Below are 22,272 nucleotides of genomic sequence, written 5' to 3'. Positions count from 1 at the left end.
AGAAAGGCTCATCAAAAACTATTAATCACAATGACACAGATGAAACCTTTGGCTCATGATCCTGGAAGAGCAGATTTTATCGTTTCCAGGAGGATAGGGCTGGGGAAAGGACACTTGCACTTTAATCTGAGTTTGGACTTTTTAAAGGCGTCTGCTATGGGCAGTTTGCCAGAGGTGGCTGCTGGTCCAAATTAATTTCTAGTCTTGCTTAGCACAATCATTTTGACGACCTTCTTCTATTTCAGGTTTTTGTTTTACTTATTTGTTTTTATTTCTGATTTAAATTAAAATCTTGGAGTAGTGCCTAATGAACTTGCATTGGTTACTTCTTGTTCCCAGCATTCTTGCAATTAACAGCATCTAGGAACATAAGAACAGGTGTAAAAGTTCAGAGACTTCCTGACCTGGCAAAAAAGCCTCTGATAAATTTATTTTTCTTCCATTTGTTTCCCCAGTCACTTTTTTGATGCAGACATGGGCCCACTGTATTGAATCACGCTAATAATATCTTAGCACTGTTTAATAAACAACGATCTCATTTCATTTCAACATCAATGTTTCAAAAAAACCCCACAAACTTGGCTTTAGAAATTGTTTGTGACTGGGGAAAGAGTGAAGCTTTTTTAAAAGACTGTTAGGACAGGAATTTTTAACAGTTCTTTTTTTCCCCCAGAATTCTAGAATCAGAAGACAGATATAAACAGACTTCTGTCAGAAGCTGTGTTGGCAAACTGGTATCTTCCAAAGGAAAGAATTTTGCTGGATAATTTCTGGCTATGCATCTAGGCAGTTTTAATGACTGTTAATCTCAAATGCTAAATGGAGAGATCCTCTTGCAGGAGTTCAGGTCCAGAATCTGTTTTCCATTTGGACATGCCTTTCTAAAATTTCTAATTGAAAACGTGTCAAACCAAAACAAAACTGAACTTCTGTTTCGAAGCATAACTGCTGCCTTGTACACACACATGTACATGTGCCCTTATGCAGAGCTGTCTTGTTTAGAAAAGCTGGCATACCTGGAAACTTGTGTTCCATGAACAGGATAAGTGTGTGGAATGTAGGCACAAGCCTTCAAGTCCACTCCAAATCACAATTATTTTCTTTGTAATTTTTAAAAAAAGTTGTATCAATGAACTGGCACTTTGTCACGTCCTACAAACTTGGATATTTTACTGAATTCATTGAGCTTTGCCAACAGACACTAGATGAGAGTGCAGACCAGTCTTCTAGACAGTGGTGTCTATTCCTTCAGCTACAGAATGGTCTTTTTATGGAGTAACTTGTTCTGTGCATTCCTTATCATGATGTTCTGAATAGAGGCAGAGAACCAGTTCCCTCAGCCTCCTGTCTACACTCATGCTAATACAGGTCAGGAAGATTTGCTGCAAAGACATAGTTCTGACTCAAGTTCAGGTCGTTGCTCACCAGATTCCAAGAGTCTTTTCCAACTAAGCTGATTTCTATCCAGTTGGCCCAAGCAGTAGCTTGGAGTTGTTTGGTCCCAGATGCAGGACTTTGTATTTGGCATTGCTGAATTTTACAGGGTTCCCATCAGCCCATTTTGAACCTGTGTAGCTCTAAATAGCAGCCCTTTCTCTCCAGCCTGTGCTCCTCCCAGTTTGGGATCATCAACAGATCTGCTGAGAATGCACTTTATTCCATCATCCAGGTCATTAATAGAGATGTGGAACAATACTGACCTCATTGTTGGTCACCTGTGGGATGCTGCTTATAACTGGCCTCTGGTTTGACTTTGCTGACTGACACATTTTGAGCCAATTTTTCACCCTTGTTACTGTTCACTTATCTGGTCCATATCTGACCAATACAGCCATAAGGATGCTGTGTAAGGTTGTATAAAAGCCCTTGCTGAAGTCACAGTATACAACAGCCACTGATCTTCCCTCATCAACACAGCTAGCTGTCTAGAAGGCAATCAGGTTTGTCAGGTATGATTGGATTTGGTAAATCCATGGTAGCTGTTTTCAGTCACCTTCTTGTCCTTCATATAATTGGAAAAAGCTTCCAGGTGGATTTGTGTCACAGCCTTCCCAGGAACTGAGGTGAGGTTGACTGGCCTGTGGTTCAATGGATCCTGCTTACTGCACTTCTTGAAGATGGGTGTGATAGCTGCCTTTTTCTACTCATCAAGAACCTTCCTCCATCACCATGACCTTTGAAAGATGTTAGAGGGTAGCCTTACAGTGGCATTGAGCAGCACCCTCAGCATGCTTGGATGCCTCCTGTCTGGTCCTATGGACTTGTTTAAGGTTCTGTAGTCCTGATGGCATGCTTTGAGGCACAGCTCACGTACTATCAGCTTCATGGTATAAAACCTTCTTCTTCAGTGGCTGCAAGACACCTCTCCCTTTATTTTAGATACTTTGAATAACAATTAGCCCCTCCACATAAATAGTACTTGTCTTAGTGCAATTAGAGGGGCACCACAGAGGACCCAGAGGAAACCCTGGACCAAGTATGTGGTGTACTTCATCTGTATTCCTTTTGCTTGATCTGCAAAGAAGTCACAACCAGTTGGTTCCCCCAAGAGTGGCCCCTAGATCTGCTAGAACTGGTGATATGGCTGTAGCCTCATTTGCATCGAAGAAGGCCAGAGTGAACTTTGGCTTTAGAAGAAGCCCATGTCAGAAACACACAAACAACTTGAATATGGACTTGAAAATGTTAAGAATTTGGTTTTGCATGGATATCTGACTAGTGGCTCTTCCCCATTTGCATGTAATGACACCCAACCTTTTTTTATTTGGTGGGCCATACAGCCTGCTGGAGAAGTTAGTTTCTGAAGTAACTAAGCTTCTGAAGTTTCTGATGTTCAGAGGATTAGCAGTAAAGCAAAGAAAAGCATTCAATAGGAGAAATGTAGCGTTTGCCAAGTGATAGGAGACTGAATCTGGAGACATAGGAAGCCTCTCCAAGCAAGCCTCCAAGGAGGCTGAGCCACCAGCAACTAAGAGAACTAGTTGCAAACAGAACAATGAGAAAGGGCAAGTCATTAAAGCTGAAAGGATTCTAGGATGGAAGTGTATGACTAAGCACTTAGAGCCTCTGAACTAGCAGCCTGTGGGAGCTACAGATAATTTAGAGAAGCTAGGTTTTCAGGCACTGCTGATGAACCTCATTCTTGACGGAGGTTCAGAAATATCAGAGATTGTGATTCCGTTCCCCTCTTTCTTATGAAAAGTAGGCACAAAATACCTTGTACATACATTTGCAAGTTGAGGTGGGTCTGCAAAAACCTCTCTGTAAGAAAAACGCGATGGCAAACTTGGTGTCTGCCCGAGGCTTTTGTCCAAATGTAACTTCTCTCCTTCCCCAAGTTCTCACTCCCTGTGGGCTAAGGGAAGCTAAACCCCCACCTGTGGTGGTCTTGCAGAACATTTTCTGCCTAAGTGCCTGAATGAACCCTCTTTATTCCATACACTGAAGAGAGTCAAGAAAGTCCTTATCCCAGTCACCTTTTGCTATACTGGTACTGGAGCAAAGTCTATGTTTACTCTGCAGACAAGCAGCAATAATGTAACAGGTCCTTTTCCTTGCCATGTTTGATGCCTGTTCACTGGGGTGCCTAAGAGTCAAGCAAAGAATGGCTGGGTTTGAGGGCCAGATTTGCTGATGGGACATGTTTGACTGTAAAACATTAATCAAATATCCTAATTTAGTCAAAAGATGTTTCTTAAAACGTGTCTGTTCATATGCACACATAAAACAGAAACACATTCCATGAATCCTTTGCAAATGAAGCCACATTCCCAGTGATATAAAAGATCTTCCGTGTAGTTCTGGCAATATAAGCAGACCTCCTTTACTAGGGTAGGTTTCAGTTAACATCACAATATAGTAACTACACCCTTTGTTCAAAGCTATTTTTTGCAGAAAACAGAAGGCTTGATTATATTACCTTTTATAAAAGATTAATAGGCTGCCTTCTGCTGAAAAAATCAGCCTTCTCCGGTAAGAAAAAATGCCTAAAACCTAAAGGATTTTTCCACCTTAGATAATTTTGTTCAGCACAAACTCAGAAACAGTAGCACTCCAGGATACCACTGTGGTGCCTCACAGGTTGTTCATGTCTCCCGAGCTGCACGTTGTTTCCCAGCACGTACCAATGCCTATCATGGTGTGGGAAATACTGTAGTATAGCACATTTATAGAATGACCAGGGAAACAGTTACTGGAAAACCTAAGAATAGGTACAAAATAATATCATCCATATGGTTGTATTTCTAGAATCAAATATACATAGGTATTTTTTAAAATTACTTTGAGCTTTGAATCTCATGTAAAGGGTTGAGAGCTCCTGTGAAGGGAGGAAAAAAGAGTTTTCTGATTATATTTAGCTTGTATCCCATTTACACCTGTTTAAGTTGTGTAATGGTGCTAGCTGTAACAAGCACCACCTGTAATTTGTTGTTCTTGTCATTAAAGCAGTCATGATTCTTTTACATTTCTTGCCACACTGGCTGGTTTATTCACTCGGGTAAATGATGCCTTACAGGAATGGAGTTACTCCTTTAAATATCTGCTCACCAAGGTAAGTTAGAGTCTCACATCTGGGTTGTTAGAGCTGATTTACATAAGCAGTATGTGTGTGGTTTTATTCTGGAAAAAAAAATGATGGTTTTGTTCTAGACTGAGTCAAGCAAGAGCTTTTGCTGAGTTTCGGATTTGGGAGAAACTGGGATGCAGAGCTGCTGTCTCTCACTGAGCCGACAATTCCCTGTCTAATCTGAGAAATGTGACACAGGACTTAGATATCACTGGTGAGGGGCATAAACTCCTGTGTCATCATTTCTGCTGAGCTCCAAGCATGGTAGGCATTGTGAAATCCTGCCTCTGGTTTTGCAGAATTCCTACAAGCAATTGTCCTTTCCCCATCCTGCTCACCTCCCCAAAAGTGACAATAATTTTTATCCCTGAAATTAAAACCTGGTGGTACAGTAAAGCTTCCCATACCATCTGACCAGTAGCACTGATATACTGATAGCAATAGAAATGAAATTAAAATAAATACAGATTACCTGTAGAAAACCCCATCTTTTTATGGCACTTTGTAAATTCGATATTAAAATAGGTGACCAAGGCATGAATGTAATCATTGCGCTGAATTTGGAGGCAGAATGCAGAAGTAAATGCCAACTCCTCGGTCTTCACTGTATAAATATCTACTTCCTGTTGTGAGGAGAAAGAAAAAGACATTTACATGCAGTTTGTGACGAAGGTAAGTGTTCACTGATGTACTTAAGCATTTTATTTAAGGAACAGCAACAAAGACAACTGGCAGCCCTTTAACACTGCAAGAAATCAGTGGTGCATTTGAGTACATCAACTCATCAGCAAATGATCCAGGTATCTGACTAAGCTGATGGAGTGATGAAAGAGGCCACTCGTGGAAGAGTGAGTGTGAGTGGCAGGGAGGGGCTGTGGGAACTGAAGGAAATCAAGGTAAAAACATGCTTTGACAAATACAGGCACAATGGATGTGGAAATGGAGGTACAGGTCCCAGTTCTAAGATAAGTTCGTCATCGGGGACTGTCAGCATGAGGAAAGATGACGGAGTTGGGTTTTTAATAAAAATAAACTTCTGATTTGTTTGAATATCTCTGGAAGGGAATGTACTTTGGCTGTGCCAAGTGGTTGGAACATCTGAGGCATGACAGGGACCTGCTTTTTGCTGACAGTGCTTTCCAGTCCCGACCAGGTAACTGATCCCAAATGGTTAAGCACAGGGATCTTACTCTTGACCTAGACAGAAGCAAATCATATAAGTTGTGCTGTGGCTTGACTGCAGTGGTTGGGACCAATGATGTAGTCTCCAGGATTGCTTATTTCTGTCAATAACTAAAACTCACTGTTCAAGGCTTCAACTGAGTTTTTTAGATGGATCTGATTTTCCCAGCTAGGTATGGCTTTTATCATCTGGGCTGTTTCCAAAACTCTTAGTCATGATAAGGAGGATACTAAGTCTGAAAAAACATCAATTGTCATCTAATGCTACGGGATATGTTTCTTATCAGTGCACCTTCTGATATCCTCCTGAGTGTATCTGGCTTCACTGTCCTTATTGTCCTTGTCAGGGCGTATTTGGCAAGAGGCGGATATCCTGAAAATATTTTTCTCTCTACTATTTGCAGTCAGTATGAACAACAAAACTGCTTGTGCATACAGAGAAATAGAAGCTTTGTAGGTAGAAATCCAATTTTCCTCTCTCTACCAACGTAAGCCAGGAATTGTATCACTGACCTCACCAGTGTTACTTCAGACTCACACTGCAAAAATAGAGCAGAGTCCAGAATGTCCTTTAGAGGGCTAAGCAGCATTTTAGGGCGCAATATAGGGGCTCTTTTAGCAATTGCACTCTGTAATCTAAGAAAAATCTGCAAAAATGGACATCAAAAGATGCAGCCATAGAGTTACTGAGGTCTTTGCGTGGACCACATACCATGTGTTTCTGAGAACACTCACGGTGAGATGATTTAAGCAAGCTATAGTTTTGGCCTGTCTGATTAGCAATATTGTTCAAGAATAACTTAACCATAATGAACATTATTCTACTACATTGCATTTGCACAAGTGACTAGTGTTTATAAATAACCCACGCTTAGAAGTGGTCATTTCAAGCTGGGATAGCCTTAACATTATTTTTTTTCAGTTGTTCTTCTTTATTTTTTTCTCAAAAGAAGAAAAAAGCATACTAGGAATAAGAATTTCTGAGATCTCCTTGCAGACTTCCATAGCAGTCTGCAAAACCTACTTTGACAAGCTGGACCGGACTGGTGGGTGATAGCTGCAGATTTCCATAATTTTTGGTGGCTTTTTACTGGTATTGTGGGGAAATTGTCAATTAAGTCCAATGATGAGACACATAAAAGGGATCTAGCTCCCTCTCTCTGAGCTGTGTTGTCTTTGCAGAGTAAGGTGGAATCAAAAGCAGTGGGGAATATCTTTATTAGAGAAGTTTGTGGAAATGTCTGAGAAATACTGAACAGATGTGCTGGATAAAATGGTGGTCACTTTTGCAGCCACTTCTTTAAGGACAGAAGCGTGCTTTCTTTACTATGTAAGATATGAGGCAAATGTGGGATTTTTTTATTAATTAATGTAGTTTTGAAACTGGCCTGATCCTGTTTTGGTGATATCTTTGAATTGTACTCTGGCTACTATATATTCTTATAGTAAATGTCACTACTCATTCAATGTTAATTGCAGCTAACTAGCACAGGGGATAAATGCTGTCTTTGCAAAAAGTAAGTGGAAAAATCATGAGGTAACAGATTTCATTCAGGGTTCAAAACCAACAATAATAAAAATGGGCATAGTTAAGCATGGATCTGATCAAAATCCAGCTTTTACTTACACTAAAAAAATAATATGTTAAGCTGAGCATGTATAAGAGTGTCAGAATTATCAGCTAAATAAGGAGGTCCAGGCTGTGGTTGACACCTCATGAAAGACCATGAGCCATCCCATGCTACATGTCCCCATTGCAGAGAGACAGGCAGAGCTCCAGTTTTTACATTCACTGCATAAAGAATGGTTCTTGGGCTGTCCTGTGGCACGATTTGCTTTAGGAACGAGCAAACAATGTATAGAAGATCATTTAGGATCACAGGGAGGATAACAGTGAGGTTGAGCTGTGGTGTTGCCAGCTGCTGTGTATTTCTTGTTTGAATGGTATCACCCTAGCTGAAGGCAGCCTAACTAATAAGAGAAACAGCCCTGAGTCAGGTTTGCTGATGAGAAAAATGCTGACTTGCTGCCTGACCGGTGTCCTTGTGTGAATTTTAATTAAAGTTACTTCCAGAGTGCCGTTGCACCTCTTTCCTGATCCCCTTCTGAGCCAGTCAGCTTACTCAACTAGGATTGTATGAGCATGGAGATAAAGATTCAAATATCTGGATGTCTGGTTTTGGCAGGGTTTTTTGTTGGGTTTTTTTGTTTGTCTTGGGATTCGGGGTTGACACACACACACACACACACCCCCCACACACACACCCATTGCACTAGATGTCTTGGTTTGGACAAAGAGGGAAATGATGACCCCATCATAGGGTATGGTGGTGAGGCAGTGCTAACCACAGCAGGTAAAGGTGCTGAACTGAAGCAGAAGCTGGAGGACAGGTGGCATTGGTACAAGCGGTATAGACAGGTTCAGGAAGAGGGTTGATCTGAAGGCTGAGAAGTAAAATTAATTGTTAGGGAAAGGAGAAAGGGACAAATCCTCTTTTCTGGCAAGCACTGAGAAAATGACCTGCACTGGCAGTTGCATTCATGTGTATAGATGTGAGGGGAGCACGGAATGCAACCATCAGCCCCCAAAACATATTCACTTTTCTAAAAGAATTTTTTTCTTTTTCTTTTTTTCTCTTTTCTCCTTTCTTTTAGTGCAGAGAGCTAATAGTATTAATGTGGAGAGAGAAGAAAGAACATTAAATTTGGGGTGTTTGGGGGGAGAAGTGAAAGGAAGAATGAAGTATCTGAGATACTTTTGACTAGATGTTGCAGAATATGTTGGTTTTCTATTAGATGACGTAACAGGGAAGCAAGGGTAGCTGTGACTTCTGGGTGACAGAGACCTCAGCCTCCTGCCTGGACCCCTCTTCTGCCACCTTCTCCTGTTTGCACAGGAGGAAATGCATGAAAATTACTAGGGTGTTGTTTGGTTTGGGGTTTGTTTTGGCGTTTTGTTTTGGGGGTGGGGATTAACCTGAGCATGCTGAAAGGAAAGACTGTGGGGAGAACTGTTAGAAAGGAAAGAATGGCAGGGAAAGTCACTTTGGAAAGGGAAGGGAGATCTTCATGTGAACAGAGGAGTAGGGAAGAAAAATCAGGAAAAAAGAGCAGTGTTTGAAGAAAGATGGAAAATGAGTGGCATAAGTGCCTCTTGCTTTGCTTTAGAAACTGGGAGAAAGGAATGTGATTAGGGAGTTCACTGAAGTCGCAGTGGAGCAAGAGAAAAGTCTCATGAGGGATGCCTTGTCCCAGCCCTCATGGGTCAAGATTGCTATGGGAGAAGAATGTGGGACTCACCAGAGCTCAGACACGTGCCTCACCTGCGTGGCTGGATCTCTCTGAGTAACAGTACCTTTTTTTTGCAGAAAATACTGCAGATCCTTTGAAATAAGGCTTCATACAGGTGAATCATGATGTTTCCAAAACAACAGAAATGTCTCAAAGAATGGATATTTGACCATATAGCTCAATGGTTTTTTTTTCAATTATGCTGTGTTCTCTGATAAACAAGAATGGTGCGTAATTTTTTTTTCATGCAGGGATTGCAGTTTGTGCTTTAAGTAGCATTAAACTGTGTAATCTTGAAAGTGCGGGAGCTTTAAACTGTTCCTGGAAAGTGTGGGACAAATGGGAGCATACAAGTATATTTATTTCTTTGTTGTTGGTCATTCTGCGTGGCTAGATAGGGGAGGCTATGCAGGGAAGTCCAACAGGAAAATTCCTATGCCCCTGGGGTATATTTAAGAGATCATTCAAAGGAGCATCGCTTCCACAACAGAGCAGATGCTGTATTCCCTGCCTGTACCACTCCCAGTGCGCCTGTGCCTTAGTGGCTGGAGTTCCTGGAAGGGTTCAAGACTTGGGTTACATCCAATGCCTGAGGAGTACAAAAGACAAAATTTTACTCAAGCCTCCAACACTCTAGGTAAGTGCTATGGTCACATAGCGTGTAGGGGTTGATGTCTTCTTTTGCTGATTTTGTAGAACAATTCAGAGCATCTAAATTGTGAATTAAGTGCAGGAGCCCAGGGCCCTGACTGGTCTGTTAGGAATGCATCTAGTGGCTAGTTCATCTACTAACACACAGGGAGCCAAGACTCATCTGGTAGGCATCCTAAATTAGGTGGCTTTGGGTTGAATACACCCCTAAAAAATCCCCTTGTCAATCTAATATGAATAAGCTGTGCCATATTGATATGCTATAATAAAACATTTGCACAATTAAACATTATCATTTTGTTTATTCTCAGATGTTTTCTTAGGCTAATATTCTCTGCATTCACAAATATTTTCAGGATCAAAGAAATGCACTTTATATAAATAAACCATGTGCAAAACTAACTAAATTTTTTAAAAAAACAAACAAACCTCAGTTTTTCCTGCTTCCATATTGCTAGCTTGAACAAAAGCCTCCCTTCTTCCTGCCTTTCATTGACAATTTTCTGATTTTTTTAGTGATCAGTTTTTGAGGTTAGGGACAGGTTCTGGAACGAAGGTTGGGTTTTGCCTGTGTAGTTATTACCCACTTTGCTCCCATGGTGACATTACATGGTAAAGCACCATTCAGTGTATGGACAAAAGCTGTCAGGCCATGTAGAATTCAATATAAAACCTGAATAGAAACAGTATGAAAAATTTTGTCTGTCTTCTTAAACTCAATTACTTTCAAAGGTCTAAAGAAAGCCTTAGATTTGAACCTCATTTAAGGGCACGCAGCTTTTATAACTTTTTATTGCAGAGAAGGCAACCCATTCCGCCACCTGATCTCTCACTCTCCAGACATATTTTATGCAGTCTAAATAGCTGTTTATTTTGTGTGTATTGCAATTTTAAATCGCTCTGGCTCAAGTTCTTTTCAGACACGACCATCCTGCGTTCCCCTCAGTGCAGGTGGACTGTGCACGCATACGTACTCACACAGAGTTTCTACTTCTGTTCCTTTTTGCTGCTTTCAGTAAAGGTTTGGCAGACTAAAGGTATGTCTTTCATTTTTGAATTTGGGAATACTTAATGCTGTGTTTTTGTGTTTTGCCTTAATGTTACTGGCAAAAAGCAAAAGGGAAAAATTAGAGCTGAGTCTTTGGGATAAATGAGCACACTCTTGGATTCACGGACCTGATTCTACCACTGCTAATGATACAGACAGCCTTATTCATGAAAGCAGGAACACATGAGGAGGATTCCTTCACGTGGAAGGAATTGTAGAGCTTTCATGTGTTCCTGCAGGCTGTGCATTCTTCACCTGGTCTTGTGAATGGGGAGTAGTGACCATTCTGTCCTATAGGTAGAACAGGGTACAAACTAACCTCTGGCTGCAGGTGTTGGTGCAGGGAGAGCACATTAATATTCTGGATAAGGCAAAGAATTAGGAACTTACACAAATCAGGTTCCAATTCTGACCTCATGCTCTGGAGTGAATTACAGTTATTTCATCAGAGCTGACCAATTCAGAAACTGATGCATCAGTCTTTTTTACTGCAAATAGAATTTATTTACTCCTTCTCCTCAGCAGCATTCCATCGGTAATTTCCAACTTCTATTCAAAAGAAGGTAGGGCAATTAAAATTTATATCTAAATATACCATGTCTCTATTTATCCAGTATTTTCATGTGTATAATTTGCAAGAGTCTTAAGTTATAGTTAGTAGTAGCCAGATGAGTACAAAGTCACAAGAAACATCTTGCTTTGGGTATTCCATTAAGTGATCAAGGTATCGATGTTCATGCTTAGTTCGGGTGACAGTATTGAGCATGTGCAACATACTAGTACTGACTAATTTAAAACTACATTTTCTTCTTAGTGTGGTAGCATTCTATGATGATGGCTTCTGCAGCTAGTTAGAAGCATACAAAGATAGTAGTAAAACATAAGCACCAGGTCTCCAAAGAATCCTACAGTTAGGCGTAAACATTCATAATTAGGTATATTTGGAATTACCAAACCTTTATTAAACAGGCATTGGTCACCACTTGCTTTGGATCTACTATGTCCACCAAAGGCTCCTTCATGGCAACATCCCTAATACAGGTCATGTCAAAGCCGTACACATTCTCCCACCCTGTCAATGCAAATGGATGTGTCAAAGATTAGCAGTAATAATAAAAATATTTTTTGTTTCTCAAAGCATCTTCCATTTGAAAGAATTTCTGCCATCCCTTAACTTTCAGCTCTCCTCTTTAATTCTTTGCTCCCTGCCCCGATTGTCTATGTCATTGCTATTTTACAGATAATGCAGTTGTGGCAAAATAATCTCTCAATGTACATCTTCGAACAAGTGGCCTTTGTTTTTTGGTGTCCCCAAAACTGTGTTATATGAGATTTTTCGATTTTCATGACTTTAAACATTTGAGAGTGTTGCCCAAAGTCATATAATATATCAGATTGAGACTTGGGAATAGCTGTTTAAGGCTATTCTATCCTTTCTTATCCATTCTCGTTAATATTTCCTTTTTTTTATATAGATTGCTATTGAATCAGCAATCTGCATGCTTTTTTAATTATTTAAGTAGTCTTAGTTTCAGCAAGTGAATTACTGTGAGGAGTAGAATTACAGGTGTGTTTCAATATTTGGGGGATCCAAATATTAATCTGCATGTACACCATGACAAAAAAGCAAAATGTCTACCTTCTAAAAGATTTAAAAGCCATGCTGATCTTCTAGATTTGAACTGTTCTTCTGATTGCTTCTTATCTAGATGAGGGATTTTTTTCTTTTTTTTTCTTGAACAAAATGAAAACATCAAAACATTGAAAAGTACACTGGCTTTGCTTTTAACATTGCTTAACAAAATGAAAACAAAAACCTCTGAAAAAGTGAAATCTTAGTCTTGTGAATCATATGAGTCAAGGTACATTCAGTGCTCCATCTGAAAGTCTGAACTGAACACAGTGAACTTTTAAAAAAATAGTTTCAATACAAGCAGGGAGAACTGATAAACAGCAGTAGTGAGCATATTAGAAATGTCTTGTTTTTTTCAGAGCATTTGTGCTACTAGCGTTCCCAGGGGACTATGACTGAAAATATAATATAAGCAAAAAATCTGCATATTTCTAAATTGGAACAAATCTGGACATGAACAGTTCTTTCATATGTTATCTCTTTATTGGGCTGTGAGTTTCTCAGTATTTCAGGGGAGCTGGTGGTTCAAAACTTTGGTTTCAGGCATCACAAGCATGTAGGAACTATTATATTTATAGAAGCTATATGTTTTTATGTGGTTACTCAGAAAAGATTAGCTAGGAAACCCTGCAGGACCAATTTATTAACAGAGTTTTTGGGTCTTCCATTGCTTGATGTATCTCATCCTACATGGGATGCCTTTGAAATTTATGCCACAGTCTGTGTTAGACAGAGACCTGTCACAGGAGTTAAAAGATAAAATTATATGTTTAGCATTTTGTAGGAAATGAGAGTAATTGACTGCAGTAGTACTGTGGCATTAATGAGAAATCAGAAGTCAGATTTTTTTTAGAAACCTCGTATTGCATTATTTCTTATTCAACGTGATGGTTCTGGAGTGCCCTTTGAAATGCTCAGCCCTGCATCTCATATGAAGGCAAGACTTTATCCACCTTAAGAAAGAAAGAAAGAAAGAAAAGAAAAGAAAAAAAAGATGAAAAATTGACATGTAAGGAGACACCGTCAAGAATTTCTAAACTGAAAAGGGAGACGAGATGGTGGTGCAGGTAGGTAGTGAGATGGAAATACCTGAAGAAGAGACAGAAGTGTAAAAAGTGAGGGGAGGAAGGAAATCAGAGTTGAAATCATAAAATAAAGTTTCTTAAAAGAAAACAACATTTTAGAGGAGAAAATGAACCCAAAACATTTTTAAAAAATTATAAAATACACAAATTAAAAACTGATGGGTTAGCTGTGAGAAAAGAAAAAGGCTCAAGGCCTAGAAAGGAAGGGGTTCAAAAGCAAGGTGAAAGATGGCACTAGGGATTTTTTTTAGGCCAGAATGGCTTTGATTCCTTTACAGAATGGATGCCTCCTACATCCTTTTGAACCTGTAAATTTTGTAAGGTATTTAGCTGTCAAGGTCACCATACAACTCAGGAGAAAACCCTAGGCTGTGCTTGAGGAGTAGGTATTATTCTCCCTGGCACCTACACAGGCTTCTTGTCACTGCCCCACTGCACTGGCCTTGCTTTTGACCCAAAACAGCCATTTCGACCCATTGGCAGTTCTGCGTCTTGGCGCTGAATTTGATCACAGAAACACCAAATTTATTTTCTGAGAGGAGCTGAGAGTCAAGGAATGAGGAGTCAGGCATTTTCATTTAAAGGTTGACTGAACACACTAATTTTACCCAAGCTTTTTTGCATGTGTCTTTAAATAATACAACTGCTTAGGAATTTTGTGATCATTTTTTTCCCCCTAATGGAAAATGCCTTTAAGTGAAATTGACCAGCTCTAAAAAATAAGTAAAAGCCAAAAAAAGGAGAGAAATAAAAATAGAAAAGGAGAGCGAAATAATGTAGAACTTACTCATTTCATCAAAACTATTACGACCAAATAAATCCAAACTTGGGTGACCTGGGGGACAACAAGTTGAACATGAACCGGGAGTATGACCTTGTGGTGATGAAAGTGAACCACATGCTGAGATGTGAGGAGTGTCCAAGAAAACTGGGTTTGCTTAGCCTGGGGCAGCAAAGGCTAATGGTGGGACCTAATTGCTGTCTGCTGCTACGGAAATATAGAAAAAGTCCGATTCCCTTCAGGTGACAAGGGACAATGAGGGCATGTTTCAGCATGGAAAATTCTGACTGGATATTCAGAAACATGTGTGCTCCTGAGGGTGCCTCAACGTTTGAAGAGGTGCCCAGAGAAGCTGTGGAATCCCGATCTTCTGGCTGCAGGGCAGGGCCCCGAGTGACCTGCTTTAATTGTGCAATCTGGCCAGCTTTGAGCGGGAGGCTGGGCTAGGTGACGTGCAGAGGTCACTAACAGCACAAGTTAGTCAATGAAACTTTCAAGGAAAAACCCCAACATTTTCAATGTAAAGGAAAAGTCAATTTTCTGCATTTACAAAGTAAACCAAAAACAGTTTAGAACTCTTTATTCACGTCAAAACAAACCAGAAATTTCTGATCCTTATTTTTCCTTTAAAAATTCTAACATGAAGTGTTTCAAGATGTTAAAAAAGCATTACATGTTCTTTTTCTTCTTGGCATGCTTTCTAGTGAGATAGCATTTCTTCTAGTCTTATTTCTTAACATTTACAACTAATTTGCATCTTATTAATTTTTCCAATCTTGTTATTTTAAAAACAAAACCCCAGCACCTGGATGGCAAAAGAGTATTACCAGTTTTAATGGCAGTTATGTGGGATGATGTATTTATCAAAACCAAAACTAGATCTCCTAAAATCCACATATTAAAATAGAGGTAGCAGTATCAATATTAACTCTAAGAAAGGTCTACATTAATTTATTCATACATCTTTCCTTCGTGCACTTGAAATTACTGCAAGTTTCCTGAATTTATCACCAGACTAGAGTTTTCTCAGTGTTCATGTTTATACTGGAATTCTGGCCTGGTCACTGTGATTTCTTGGCTTTTGCAAAACTTTTGCCAGCAAAGAGATTACAGCAGGCCACTATAAATCAAGTATTTTAAGGAAATCACCATAGAAAAGTATTACTGTCAGGCATTTACTCACAGTGAATTTTGAAGTCCTTGTACTGTCTGTCTTCAATTGCTACCACGTACAAAGCAGCTCGGTCTGGAAACATTAGCCCTCCAGGTTTCTGTTGATGAATTGTGGGGAAATGGATCTCGTAATCTATTCACCTGACAAAGACATCACATTTTGAACTGCACATACAAAAACCAGACAAGCACCCCTTGCATGCCTTTATTGTTTCCCTTCAGATTGTCACATCAGCTTTAATCTCAGCAACTCTTGCAGCCTGTAGCAATGCCATTAGGTAGCATCTATACGAATTTCACCAGCAGTTAATCAAAAGCAAAGCTCTTTCGCCAAGATTCCCTTTGTTAATCTTTTTGTTTAAGCCCAAGAAGTGGCACTTGGAGATGTAACTGTGTCTTGTTACGGTGACAGTAGGAGAGGGAAGGCTTGTAGTCAGAAAATAAATGATTGCTCCAGCAAGGAGTATGACATGCAGAGCACCTACCAGCCACTTGTCTCGTGCGAAGATGACTGTGTTTAACATTGACTCATAGAACAGACAGTAACCCATCCACTCGCTGATGATGATGTCTACTTTATCCACAGGTAATTCAACTTCTTCCACTTTACCTTTAAATATTGTGATTACTGAAAAAAGAATCCAAAGAAATATGTTTCACATAATAAAACACCTGACTAACTCCCTTACTGGTGAGTAGCAGGCTGCCTTTTGCAATATGATTCTCTTCTTGAATGCCTGTAGATAAGGGGTGACTCCATGGATTTTACACTATTTTAAAGCTACTTGTGGTAAGTATAATAAACACAAATTTTGTATCAGTATAAAAGGGAAAAAAAAACCCAACCAACCCAAACCCCAAACCAAGTAAAACACATATATAAAAAACAACAGAAAAACAGCCTTACCTGGTTACCTGCATGATCTCATTTTACCCACCCTTTGGAATTTGGAGGATTTCTAGAACATTGACCAAGTAAGGCAAAGAACCCACTAGAATCCTTTAAAAATCCCTGTAGGTTTGCACATACATGATCTCATCACTGAGATATTAGAGATTTATGGAACTAGGATCTAATTCTTGTCTGATTTTCAAAGATACTATGCTGGCTTCACAATGAGGAAACTACAGCTTATTTCTTCTGTGAATTCTGGGGCGCTGACTCAACTGAGAAAGTCAGATCTAGCCTGACAGTACACAAACAACCAAGTTTGTACAAACACAGTTACCTCATGAAAAACATTTCTCATTCCTTTCTGCTTCGTGATTGAATCTTTTATAGCATACTGGCATTTTCACTCTGAATCTTCTTTCTGATTTAGACTTGCATAACCTTCCATAGTTATCTAAAGTGACTGCTGGAAAACATTGCTGGCAGGTATTTTGTCACCAAATTAGTTTCAAGGAGATTAAAAACGTTGCTGGAAGTTTGATGTAATAGAATACCAGATCCTCAGAGACACTAATACAAAACAGAGCATTAAATTACTGGCAGTACTGTATACTGCTTACAGGAGACTGGGCATGCACTGCAAAAGCAAATCAAGAAGCAATTATAGAACTGGTTAATACTAGAACAGATGTTTTGCTTAAAGGAAAGTTAAATGCTGGTTCATATTTAGTTTAGTTGTAACAAATAATTTTGTTTTAGGGTCATTACACAATTCACCAATCATTCTTGCATTTTTTTTTATATATGTCCTATTTACAAATGTATTCCAAATTCTTTAGACAAATAATTTGAAACTTGTGTTTGTCTGCTATTTACGTGTTTGTTACAGTGGGTGAAGTCTCATGGTTCTGGATTCTTCCTTACCAAGGTAACCGATGAACTTGAAATTCAGGAATAAAGTAAGGACAGAAGAAATATTTTTCTTTCCATTACTAATTTATAAGATTGCTGTATTACTCTCAATAAACGACAGTTTTTAGTGATGGCATTTTCTATTGATGAACATGTTCAACATTCAGTTTGAGGAAGATGAAGACACTTTCATTTAGCTAGAACTTGGTTAGCTGTTTAAGGGTGGAAGTGTGAGCAGAGTGATTTTGAGAACTCAGTCCAGGGAAGATGTGGTTTCATCTTTTCAAAACACATGCAGTACTAGTAGTACTCTAACCAGATGCTGCCACTTTATTTGCATAGCAAACTTCTAATCCAGACTGTCCCCCTAAGAAATTGAGAACACTGATTCAGACTGGGAACACAAAATATCAGCTGGTAAGAGCAACCTGACTGGAAAAGAGCAGAGTTCCCTTTTCCTTCCCCTTCTTTAAACTCCTTAGTAGCTCAATAGTTCATCTGTTGTTATACTGAAGACTCTTCATGTCTACAAGCTGCAGCCACGAGTTCTTTTTAGTTCTCTTTTCTCCCAAGAACTTTCACTGCCACAATTATTTCGGAGTGAATTTTAGCACTGTTGACAGCTGCCAGTGACACACCTGCAGACTTTGGAGCCCTCTGTTTACACCCAGAACAGCCACAGTGCAAGCAGCATCAGCACAAGTTCCTCCCACCTCCCTTCAATTTGATGAAACATCTTCATAAGGCATCATGTGGGAACAGATTGTATCTGTTCTGGAAACAGTGGGTTTTCTCTTGGTTACCCCCTTTCGCTGATTCTGCATTTCTCTAAACAATTAGGGGGGGAGAAAGAAAAAATTTCCATGAGCAACAAGATCCTTTGGCTCAGTACGTGGCTGCATTAAAATGAAAGTGAATGTGGGTCAGTGTAAAGTGTGTAAATGGTAGTTCGGTTGTGCAATTTGTCTATATTGGAGAGCAAACTGCAGTCCAGCCAGACTGCTGAGCCTGTCCAGGCGAGTCTCCTGCCAAAGGGGAGGGGTCTCTGCTTTCTTCATCCACAGTTTTTCCAAGGGCTCGCTCCTTGGAGAAACAGGAGGAAGAAACAGTGATAAATACCTTCTGCAGCCTCTGGAGCACACTGGATCCTTCTTATTTATTCTGACAGTGAACCCTTCACACACAATTCCTGTTGCTGGAAATCCAAACACGAATTTGTTTGCGGTATGCTGTTTGTGTAGCTATTTGATGAAAGACCATTCTGGGAATATACGGGCTCTGCACCAAAGGTGCAGGATAACCAAGCTCAGGGCACCACCTCCTCGTTTTAGTGCCTTACCCCTACTGTGGAGGAGAGTATTTTCTGGTCCTTTGCTTCCTTCTTTTTCTTAGCCAAAAGTTGCACACATTTGCTGACCTCTTATATACCGCATCACTGCTGTCTCTTTCACACCACACCACTTGAACACACATGCTGTACAATAAATTCTCCTCCCAAACAGCTCTGTGTTAGTCAGAAGCTGCCAGTGACAACAATAAAAATCAGAACAGATCCAAACCAGAACAGAAATCTATTTCTGCGCATGTGCTAGCAGAGCATCAGCACAGATGCAGCTGAAAGCGGGGGCAAACAATATGGTCTAGCTAGCTATGACCTGCATTGCTCTGCAGCAAAGGCAAGCTCTTCACAAAAAGCACGTTTAAATAAGAACTGACTCATAGCCTCAGTTTTAAAAAGCCTGGTTTTTTAGGTTGTTAGTAGTTTTTTTAGAAGTTGGAAGTCAGAAGAAACTTTAGTGAAAAATCTGTATCGATAAGGAATACTTTTTGGTTTGAACCTTATTTCGATTTGAATGTAAGTGTGTGTCAACCCCACTTAAGAGATAACGTGGAATTCAAATGGCAGAATTAATTTGAAAAGTTCAGTTCTAATGTGGGGCCTTCTGTCTGCTTTGCTAAATCAAACTGCCCACAGATTAGTCCTATTTGCTTCTGTCGTCTGTGAGCCTAGAAGTAAATGCAGAAGTAACTTTTCCCATGAGGAATTGCTGTAATGCCTAGAATGAGGTGTTTAGTTTTGTATTTACGTGAGTAAATTATGCAAAACTACCATTTATATATAAACCACACAACACAAATAAATCAGAAAAAGTGAAACAGTTATCCCCTCTTTCTCCTGAAGAAAATATTTTTATGTATGCCTTACTGTTGTCCAGGTGGTTAGCCTTGATAATTTTTTCTGAGTAGTCAGATATACTTGAGCATTCAATCTAGGAAAAAAAAAAGAAAGCAAGAGGAAGAGTAATTCTGTATTAGAGATCTCAGCTAAAAACCAAACCAAACCCTCAAAATCTACTGAAGGCAGCAAAGACCCTGCAGAGCATGTAATTATCGATAAAGAGTAAATCAAACCTGTGTGGGCAGGATCATGATCAATGATATCTTAACATTTAAACTGCAGTCTGTGTTTGAGTTAAACAGGCTATATAGAAAAGATTGTTTCTAAAACTGTTGAAATGTGTAAAAAAAGAGGCCCTAACCAGAAAATTACATAATTTATTAATGATGTTATTTAATTTATTCCTGCTACTTCAGAACATTGCCTCATTCCCCCCGAAAAGTCTGCTGAAGGGAATGAATTAGCATGGTGCTACATTTCTTCATGTATTTTAAAACAAAACACATTCAAACTTCGTGAATAGTGTTAAAATTCAAACTATGCCAATATTGGTCTATGTCAAGAAGCAATTGCCTTTCTCTGTGAAAAATGTATCATCTTTTTCAATGCATAAAAAAAAAATATACAGACATTTTATACATAAGAAATTACTGAAATTTCTGTATTTACAAAGACGTCCAGATCTGCATGTCTTTTCCTGTGCCCAGTTCTGTGGTTCCATTAGAAAAGAAATTACCAACTACCTCCTAGTTTTAGATTTGCCTATTTGCACTCACAGATAGCAGAACAGTGGATGGAAGGACACACAAATCCCTTGTTCTTTTTATATAGGCCCGTGAAACAGCTAAACATAATGGCAGGCATAATATCAATCCTCGTCCCCACGGGAACACGAGCATTAATTCTGCTTGGCTTGCCTGTGGCGTTAAACCGCACCTTAAGATGTCTGACTTACCGGCCTGAACATAAACCAAAACTGGCACGTGGAAAGGACCACCAGAGTGCCAGTCCAGAGAGTCCAAGGAAGAAATCCCTTGGGGAGAACTCTGTCCTTTTTTTCCACCCAGCTCCTTCTTCCCTTGCTGTAAACAGTATAGACTCTATGCATTGCCTATACTTACAGCTGTTACCACATACTCAGTTTTCCTGCCTGTATTCACATCTGTCTGGCATTTTCAATTCCATTGCCTATTCTTTCTGCTTGTTTAGGATGATTTTTAAATAAAGCATGGGTATGTAGGTGTTTGAAGGTGGCTTTCCAACCTTTCCAAAGAAAAAGATGCAAAGACATAAAAAGTTCTATTTCATGAATGACTACACGTTTCCAAAAATAAGCTTCATTCTCAAAGAAGCAAAATAACAAACCCCCCAAACTCAAATATTCCAAAAAGAAATATATATTTTGGAAAATAAACTTGCTTTAGGGTGGCTAGAACTGTTTGCCTCTATTTTGACTTGGATTATATATTGTGGTACCTTTTTATTTTAAAAAGCAACCCATTTCAGAAAAAGAAAATACTGAATTCTGTAGGTTAAGAATCAGGAAGAAACGTCAGTGTTGTCAGGTTTTTCCCCAGTTCTCTTTCAAGTCAGTGATCTTCTCAATTCTGTCCTGTTTTACAAAGCCCTTGGATTTCATGAGAACTGTGTGTTCCAATAAAAGATGTCCGTACCTCCATTTACAATCATAGAATGGTTTGGGTTGGAAAAGACTTTCAAAAATTATGTAGTCCAACCTCCCTGCCATAGGCAGGAACACCTTCCACTAGATCAGGTTGTTCAAAACGCCATCTGACCACACCTTGAACACTTCCAGGGATGGGGCATCCACAGCTTCTCTGGGCAACCTGTCCCAGTGCCTCATCACCCTCATCATAAAAAAATTCTTCCTTATATCCAGTCTAAATCTACCCACTTTCAGTTTAAAACCATTACCCCTTGTACTATCGCTACAGGCCCTGGTAAAAAGTTTTTCTTCACTTTTCTAATAAGGCCCTTTTGTATATTGAAAGGCCGCAATAAGATCTCCCTTCTCTTCTCCAGGCTGAACAATCCCAACTCTCTCAGCCTGTCTTTATAGGAGAGGTGCTCCAGCCCCCTGATCATTTTCGTGGCCTCCTCTGGACCCACTGTAACAGGTTCATGTCTTTCTTGTACCAGGGTCCCCAGAGCTGGATGCAGTACTCCAGGTGGGGTCTCACCAGAGCAGAGCAGAGCAGAGGGGGAGGATAACTTCCCTTGACCTGCTGGCCACAGTTCTTTTTACACAGCTTGGGATACACTTGGCTTTCTAACCTGTAAGCACACACTGCTGGCTCGTACCCAATCTCCCATCCACCAGTGTTCCTAAAGACCTTTTCTGCAGAGCTGCTCCCAATCAATTCATCACCACCCAGTCTTTACTGACATTGGGGATTGCCTTGTTGCAAGGGAAGGACCTTGCACTTGGCCTTGTTGAACTTCATGAGGTTCACACTGGTCCACTTCTCAAGCCTGTCAAGGTCCCTCTGGACAGCATCCCTTTCCCTCAAGTATATCAGCTGCCCCCCTCAGCTTTGTGTCATCTGCAGGCCTCTGAGGGTGAAGATACTAAATAGCAGTGGTCCCAGTATGGGCCCTTGAGTTTCTTCAGCTATATCTAGTTCTGTATGTGTGTATGCATCTCATTTTACTTCTCAGTCTTCAGTAACGCTGCAAATGTCTCCTCTTTTACTGAGGTCTTTGGGTCTTCTTCTGAAACTGCTGCCACATTCCCAGATTTTTCTCCTGGGCTGTGTCCTTGTCATCATCTTTTTATCCAAATCGGTTAACATCTGACATGTGCCTTCATTTTATGTGTCTAACTTCTTCACACCTACACTGTTTTGTTTGTCTGAAA

General features: G+C 39.8%; 1 protein-coding gene across 1 annotated transcript in view; it reads right to left on the bottom strand.

The window, feature by feature from the left end:
• The window catches only part of PRMT8 (protein arginine methyltransferase 8), a 74,085-nt gene that overhangs the window by 3,939 nt on the left and 47,874 nt on the right, over positions 1–22,272 (bottom strand). Inside the window, exons 4-8 of the mRNA XM_040596295.1 lie at positions 19,422–19,485; positions 15,897–16,039; positions 15,422–15,509; positions 11,696–11,811; positions 5,040–5,190 (exon numbers count right to left, since the gene is read on the bottom strand). Of these exons, the coding sequence (XP_040452229.1) occupies positions 5,040–5,190; positions 11,696–11,811; positions 15,422–15,509; positions 15,897–16,039; positions 19,422–19,485 (562 nt within the window). The remainder of the gene's footprint in view (positions 1–5,039; positions 5,191–11,695; positions 11,812–15,421; positions 15,510–15,896; positions 16,040–19,421; positions 19,486–22,272) is intronic.

This window comes from Falco naumanni, chromosome 5 (genome assembly GCF_017639655.2).
Source record: "Falco naumanni isolate bFalNau1 chromosome 5, bFalNau1.pat, whole genome shotgun sequence".
Lineage (NCBI taxonomy): Eukaryota > Metazoa > Chordata > Aves > Falconiformes > Falconidae > Falco > Falco naumanni.
The sequence above is the reverse complement of the archived record's forward strand: the minus strand, read 5'-3'. Positions and strand labels throughout refer to the sequence as shown.